The sequence below is a fragment of the Diaphorina citri genome, unplaced genomic scaffold, assembly GCF_000475195.1.
Source record: "Diaphorina citri unplaced genomic scaffold, Diaci psyllid genome assembly version 1.1 scaffold1145, whole genome shotgun sequence".
Taxonomy (NCBI): Eukaryota; Metazoa; Arthropoda; class Insecta; order Hemiptera; family Psyllidae; genus Diaphorina; species Diaphorina citri.
Genome location: NW_007378574.1, coordinates 37929 through 46320, shown reverse-complemented (window position 1 = coordinate 46320; position 8392 = coordinate 37929). Strand labels below are relative to the sequence as shown.

At 37.9% G+C, this 8392-nt stretch overlaps 1 protein-coding gene and 1 long non-coding RNA gene across 2 annotated transcripts in view; one reads left to right on the top strand and one right to left on the bottom strand.

Moving 5' to 3' along the window:
* Positions 1-1159: 1159 nt before the first annotated feature.
* Positions 1160-2140, bottom strand: LOC113469584. The gene is made up of 2 exons (XR_003392951.1): positions 2090-2140; positions 1160-1754 (listed from the first exon to the last, which is right to left on the bottom strand). It is a non-coding gene; the product is annotated as an uncharacterized LOC113469584 (long non-coding RNA).
* A 1789-nt stretch (positions 2141-3929) lies between these two features.
* LOC103514442 overlaps positions 3930-8392 on the top strand; it is a 9910-nt gene continuing 5447 nt past the window's right edge. Inside the window, exons 1-2 of the mRNA XM_008479318.3 lie at positions 3930-3970; positions 5059-5128. Of these exons, the coding sequence (XP_008477540.1) occupies positions 5083-5128 (46 nt within the window). The 5' untranslated portion in view covers positions 3930-3970; positions 5059-5082. The remainder of the gene's footprint in view (positions 3971-5058; positions 5129-8392) is intronic.

The window sequence follows — 8392 nt, the reverse complement described above, 5'->3', positions numbered from 1 at the left end:
GTCAGATCTCAAGTCTGTAGGTATGCTCTAAATCAGGGTTGTCCAACCTTAGGGCACCCGAGGGCCGCAAGAGACCAAGGTAGAGAGTTGGCGGGCCGCAAAAACTCAACTCACGGGGGGGGGATGGCCTGGTGTAATGTAATTATAATATAATTTTATTTGCCACTATGATATTAGGTACAGCATTGCGTTTGATGGTACCTAGAATTAGAAACTAACTATGAAATTTGTAAGGTAAACTGGGATAATTTTTATAAATTTGAAAATTTTCATGCATCAAATATTTTATTTAGTATATTTAGTGTTATTTCTCATTTTCGTTCATTTTTTTTTAGGCGGGCCTTCGCGGGCGACGGGTTGGACAAGCCTGCTCTAAATTTTCGGAGTCCTGCCCACAGTAAAGGGAAAAAAAGCCTGAGGGGAAGGGTCAGGTCTCCTAGGCCCCCTAAATAAGGCCCTGTCAGAGCTCATCCTATTACTAGACCGTCATCGCGTCAACTTGAGGACCTCGCTTAACTGATGGTAAGTTATGAGTTATGAGAACACGGGCTCAAGCCTTTGATTATTTATTATTCCTGATGGTAAATTTACGAAATACCTTCTAAACATTCCTATCAAAGGAGTTTCTAGGAATAATAATAATAATAATAATAATAATAATAATAATAATAATAATAATAATAATAATAATAATGCAAATAACTCTTCAACTTCGGATCTTCGATTCGGAGTGTCAGTGGTCAGTGTACCAGTGTAGAGACAGTGTAGTAGTTCCAGTACCAGAGTATTAATCACAATTTATTTTTTCACTAAAATAAATCCACGATTCCTAGTGCGAAAATATTCTTTTGAAAAGTGCGAAAAAAAGGTGTGAAAAAATATATATATATATAAAAAAAAATAAAAATAAAAAAAAATATATATATAAAATAATAATAAATGAATAAACCATTAATAAGTTTTTAGTGAAACTCAGGTATCAGGTAGTGATTTGAGAACTTTTGCCGTAAAAGCTTAACCGCGCCCTTTAAAAGTAAATTTAAATAAATTATTAGATAATAATTGAGTAAAAAATAGATAAAAATAAAACATAAATAAATAAATAAATAAAATATTGGTAAATAAAAACACCTAGATAATTACCTATATTTGTGTTGTGTTTTTATAAATTTCAATAGGTACCTAGCTATGTACCAATTAGGGGGTTTTCCCTCAATATAGTCTACTTACATACCAGATACATAGGTAGTGGTATTAAATAGGGTGCATTACCACGGCAGTTAATTTTATGATAACATAATCCATATTTTACTAACCAATTCAATCATATTTAATTTTATTTAAAGCTTTACATACAAGTAAAAATGTTTAAATTTCAATTTTGTTATTTTAAGTGATTTTCGCATGTAAGGTTTTGTGATGCTCAATTTGTGCTTATAAAGTAGGTAGGTACTTTATTTTAATGCGAGTTTTGTTTCTAATTAGGTATTTATGTTTCATTAGAGAACTACTTTTCTTGTCATAATTCCTATAAGACAAGAAGAAGATAAGGCATGACGTACAGACTCAAACCAAGACGATTTATAAGGTCATTGTTCTTATTGAACCACTATCTAACCATTTCACAAAAAGTGGATTTCTTTCAGAATTCCTCAAAACAGTACATACCAACTTGGGTTATTAGTACATAAATATTAGGAAACGGGTACATACGAGTAGGAACACTGATACCTTCATTGTTACCTACCTACTACCTGCCTCGGTGGCGTAGTGGTCAAGACACTCGCCTGGTAATCAGGAGGGCGTGGGTTTGATTCTAGCCGAGGTATGGGATTTTATCCTTCTTTATCTGAGAATTTGACCACATAATAATAGAGCTCTAATGGTTCGGTGGTAGAGAACGCCTAAGGCGTTAACCTCGCCTAGTGGTTACCTTCCACTCAAGAGTCTATTATTATTATTATTATTGGATTTCTTTCAGAATTCCTCAAAACAGTACATACCAACTTGGGTTATTAGTACATAAATATTAGGAAACGGGTACATACGAGTAGGGACACTGATACCTTCATTGTTACCTACCTACTACCTACTGTGCTATGAGTCACTATAAATTCCTAACCAGATGTACGTACAAGAGCAAGGAATTTCGTTCTTGAAACTTATCAAGGAAGTTCATAAAACTCACTGTTAGGTACATCTCTATACATATCTGAGGCATGAGGCATTCTCAATAACGACAGTCTCACCTTAAGAATCAAGACTTGTTTTGATACGAACAAGGTTATACCTCTATACATATCTGAGGCATGAGGCATTCTCAATAACGACAGTCTCACCTTAAGAATCAAGACTTGTTTTGATACGAACAAGGTTATATATTCATAGATAGTAGATAATAGCATGTACCATCATGGAATTCATAAATAGGAAAAACACACAGTCACATCACAGTCAGCTATAAAGTGAAGAAGGGAAAATCTCATCTACTTCATTGGTGGTATTTGCCAATTGATTTTATTAGCCAAATCCCCTTTAGGGGTGAGCTATTAATTTTTAAATAGGTTTGACAGAGCGAAATTTCTAAGGTCTTATTGTCCCGAAATCGAACAGAGAAGGAAGACAGGATAGGAGAAAGCCAGCCGTCACTATCAAACCTCGATAAGACCTTACAGTTCCTCCTATCAAACCTCTTAAAAAACTCAATATTGATAAAACCTACTCCTATAAGTTGTAAATTTTCCTCCTAAATCTAATTTAATACACATGAAAAATTGCGTTAACAAGAGTTTCCCCTTTCCGAAACGTAATAATAGGCACTTCTATGATTCACTTTCACTCGTGATGAGTCAATTTAATCAAAAGCCGGAACAACAAAAACAGCGGTTCCTCACTTTTATCATAATTATTTTTAGAACATAAATCTATTATTATACGGAGATATCTATTAATATTTTATCTATACGCCCAAAATATTAATTAGATTGCCCATAGGTGCCTAAATAGGTATAAGGTTGTCCATGTTACTAACATTTTCTATTGAAGGATATGGTATCCGCTTATTCATCAAACACAATTGAAGGTATTGTTGATGAATTCAATAGGAGTACATATACAAACCTACCTATATTTAAAATTATCGCTCATACAGAGGTAGAAAATGGTAATAATGATGGCGGAGATAGGTAATAATGATAAAAGATAATGAAATAATAGTACGTACCTAATAATAATGCTTATTTATACTGCTCGAATAGGACTGAAAAGTTCCCTTATTTAGCAGTGGGCTGGTATCTATTATTATGGTCAAAGTCCTGAATTAGATTGAGGCTACAATTCCATAACTCACCTGAGATCGAACCCAGGCCCCTCTGTTTACCAGGCGAGCGCCTTAACCACTCCAATACCGAGCAGCATAGAGAATAAGGGTTTGATAGAGGGAACTGTAACTGCTCAGGGCTTATCGTCTCGAGAGCGAAGAAATTAGGAAGACAGGATAGGAGAAAGCCAGGCGTTTCGACAAAGAACCTTATCTATATCCACCCGAGGCGGGAATCGAACCCGCGACCTAGCGCTTACAAGGCAAACGCGCTACCATCCAAGCTGACTAGGCTGTCCCGAGCAGGATATGTGACGTATAACTTACTCTACGTGATCATGAATCATGATAACAGAACGTGAGATTTTTTACTACCAAAATACGTACCCATATAGCCATATACCATGTATCTACATTGAATTCAGGTACCTGACTCCCTGACTGTGGTACTTATCACTGATTACTATCCGGAACCCTAGGTACATCCTAACTTCCTACCAGGGGCTACGAGTAGTCAGGTACCTAACTACATACCTATTATACATAGAACAGATTAATTAGAATACCTATACCTTGTTTATCCTACCAGAATGAGACTGAAAAGTCCCTTATGAAGAGGAATGTATCCATGTGGACATTATAGATTTCGAGGTAAGTAATGTACCAAGGTAACGCCTTGTTATAATTTGGGGGACAACCTTCTTTGCCCGTTAACATTTGTCGTTCGGAAAAAATCGTATTGTGTGTAGTGTGAACACTCTCATATTACTCTGCCTACAGGACATTCGAGAAAAAATCGGATGAAACTCATGAAAAATGTGAATAGGCTTTTAGGCTTGCACGACGGAGGTCCCGGGTTCGATTCGAGGCAGAGACGAAGTCTTTATGCTTGAAATTCTCGATTCTGTAAAAAAAGATAACAAATAAGTCAGTGAGTGGTCGCAATTGCTACACTATGATTAAGTACACATAGTAGTATGGGTATAAATAGAACACAGAGCATATAAGGAAATGAAAGAGTGAGTCTTAGTCACATAAAAAAGAGTAATATCTCATTGATTGGGAAATTTCGCACGTTCCTCTCATAAACTCAACGGAGTTCATGTCATCTTTATTGTATTACACCATTGTTCGTGTAATGTAAGCACAGTACCACAGTAGATACCTACCTATCGGCGGTAAGGCCAGCCACTCATTATCAGGTAGACCTGATCAGGTGTACCTGACACCTGATGAACACATACACTATCAGGTAGACCTGACAGGTACGGCTGAATAGGTCCGTCTGTTAGGTATACCTGATATGTACCTGATTAGCACACTCACTATCAGGTATACCTGATCAGGTCAACCTGATAGTGAGTGGCTGGCCTAAGCATGTAGCGTAGATAATATTATGAAACTCCACGGGAACCATACCTAGAAGACAATGTAGGTTTGTAGGTACCTACCTACCTGGCAAGGCATACCTACCTATGTGCGTCATATGCCACTTGCTCCAGACTTGCCAAGTCAATTTTGCTAGACTTGCTAAGTCAACCAAGTCAAAAAAGGGCCTCATAAAAAAAAAAAAAAAAAAAAAAAAAAAATGGAACGGAAAATTTAGGTCGGAAAATTTCCGCCCCATCCCAGGATTCGAAGCCAGCACCTCCAGGTTGAGAGACAGTGATCTGGATCACTCAGCCACAGAGATGGTCACCTACTTAGTTATTAAAACCACTTCTTCTGTTTCTTTCCAGGCTTTACTGACAAAATTTCGAAAAATGGACAACAATTCGACCCCTGAAACGGTATCAGCTTATCATCGAGGTAAGTAAATAAGTTGGAGATTCGAGTTCCTAACTTGCCTTTTTGTATGTCGACTATAGGGGTATTTACATTGTGTTGGGCACGTCTACAGCTACAGTCGACCGAAGTCGAATGAAAAGTGGGTAAGATCAAAGGATTATGGTAAAAAAACAAACAGTTTAAGGACATGTTTCAAGATTCAGGAGTTGATCGCCATCGATCGTTGCTTAAAACATCGTTCGGGATTGAAATGTGACGGTCTGAGCTCAGACCGTCTGACAGACCTAGATCTGAGCTCAGACCGTCTGACAGACCTAGGTCTGAGCTCAGACCGTCTGACAGACCTAGATCTGAGCTCAGACCGTCTGACAGACCTAGGTCTGAGCGGAAGTGAGTGACCAGCATTAGTCCAAGGGTTGAAAGTCTAGATTTCTAGACATACCAAATATTTCTAGCTAGTAGCTACTCCTAACTGGTAACTGCACTGAGCGCTCAAACTTGTGAGAGTTGTCAAACGGTACCTATATCTTTTTTCTCCATGGGCATAGATCACAGTCATGTGGATCTACTCTGATCTCGGGAAGAGCATAACATCATGTACATACGTCAAGTCTTGTAACATTTAATGTTTACGTTGAAAAACACCTGTTGTCACTACTGTGAATCATGTACCATTACCACTACATATTAGCATACCTATTCACAGTGACAATACTCATCAGTCTTGTTTTACGTGTGGGGTAACAGAACAGAGGATTTTCCCAACAGTTGCGAATGCTGTTTCTTCTTGCAATAACCACTGGATGGAATAACATAGCGTAGGACGAGATTTACCAATAACATGTTCCTATAGCGTAGGTCAAGAGGTGTGTGTAGTTATAAATAGGCATTGGGGTAACAGAACAGAGGATTTTCCCAACAGTTGCGAATGCTGTTTCTTCTTGCAATAACCACTGGATGGAATAACATAGCGTAGGATGAGATTTACCAATAACATGTTCCTATAGCGTAGGTCAAGAGGTGTGTGTAGTTATAAATAGGCAAATCGGCGCCTAAAGCTACCCAACACTCCCAACAGATACCTAAGTAAGTTAGGTAAAACCATCGATACGACAACCTAAGGAAAATCTACGATAGAACAAGGAAACACTCATGATTTTTCCACTTTGCTGGAAAGTTTTAGTGGATGGCTTTTTTAATTTCTAACACAAAGATCGGGGCTATTATAATGTGGATCTTCGGGTTGAGATAAATAGATTGAGCAACAATTTTATTAATAATCGGGTCAGTGTAGGATTAAACTCAATCTGAGGGGTTAAGTCTCAGCAGAAGAAGGTTGGTAGGGCTTGTGTTTTGCTTGATGAAATTTAAGATACAAATACACTCACCCACAAAATTACTCAAACACTTCGAAAAATGTCCATAACTTCGCTTCTACCTTTCCAATGTGGATAGTATTACTAGGGGACATCCCAAATATGGTTTTCAATCATATGAGCAACATATTGTTGGCCAAAATGGTCATTAAGGTTCTTTTTTAACGCTACCCTCACCAATCAAAAACAGCATCCAGATTTAAATCAGAACACTTAAAAGGGTCCTCGGACATATTCTCAAGCAATTTATCACAAATGAGGGCAATAATCACTCACTAGAGGAAGAAAACAAGATTTTCTAGGATAGCTGAATTCTTACTGAAAGGGTTTGAACGAAGAAAGGCCATAAAAAGAAACCTTAGTGAACCTGAACATTTTGGCCAACAATATGTTGCTCATATGATTGAAAACCATATTTGGGATGTCCCCTAGCAATATCATCCACATTGAAAAGGTAGAAGCAAAGTTATGAACATTTTTCGAAGTGTCCAAGTAATTTTGTGGGTGAGTGTATATACCTACCTAGATACCTAACTTTTTAAAAATTAAAATTATAACATAGAAACTTCGGCCAGGTCTTGCATTGACGGTAGCTTCCCAACATTGATGCTGCAACATCTAACTTGTTCGACCAAGGCATTTAACATTGCATTTTTTACTTTCTATTACCCTTACGTATAGGGAACCTATACAAGGTAATGAGAAAGTATTGCAATCGGTCCAAATTTTCAAAATCGGGAAATGGGTGGAAATATCCGTTTTGGGGTCCCCTGATTCCAAAAAAGTGGTTTTCGAGGTATGTACCTATCATTTCACCATGTGGTCATGTGAGATTAATATTTTAGGTTCTGACTTATGGTGGATTTCACCAATATTTTTTTGAATCCTTAGAAGGCCTATTAAGCTAACAGCTTGTTTGTATAAGCTTAACAGGGCTGTTAAGGTAACAGACCATTAGGGTTTCAGCCCCTAATAGTCTCAGAAGGTTGCTGAAATCCACCATTATTGACAGATTTTTTTACTTTTTACACATCTTTAGACTACGAGGCAGGTCAGCTTAGTGGCCTTAGGCCAGCCATTTACTACCAGGTAGACCTGACAGGTACGGCAGAAAAGATCCGAATGTCAGGTATACCTGATGGGGACACTCACTATCTGGTACACCTGATGTATACCTGGTTTTGGGACCGAATCGGTTTCCTCCCCCTGACACCTGATCAGGTCAAAGTGATAGTGAGTTGCTGGCCTTATGTAATCCAGTGATTATACAGGTAAAGGACTCACAGTTATAGTGGTGAATCACAACTCAAGGATTCCCTAGTCTCTCGTCTCCGCCTTGTGTCTGGGTGGTCGAAATGTTTTGATTTTCTTGGCGGATTTCGCTTTCTTACTCGAACCTCCTGACTGGAAAGCTTTCCAACTCTCCACACGGTTTTGTCTTGACTCCTGCAAAGAGAAGGAGATAACAGTCAGGTTAAAAAGAGTAGAGCGGAGAGTAAAGGGGACTACACATCTATCCTGCAAGCCGGTTCGTGCCAAATACCTGTCCGTCGTGCAAGAGTGTTTTTTTTTTTTTTTTTTTTTTTTTTTAACAATTTAAAGGTAGTAGGTAACCATCATAAATACATGTCAACTCTTACAACAGGTTCTCTGAGACTGACATTGACTCAAAGACTCAAATCTGTTAAACACTAACAGATAAGTAATAACAAATCTCAAAGAATTTTTATGTCACTTCAGAACGAAGCTCCTATCCCCAGTTCCATTGGGATTCGAACCCTCGTATTCCCGGTTACTAATCAAGGGTCACCACAACACTGCCGAGGTATGTACCTATCATTTCACCATGTGGTCATGTGAGATTAATATTTTAGGTTCTGACTTATGGTGGATTTCACCAATATTTTTT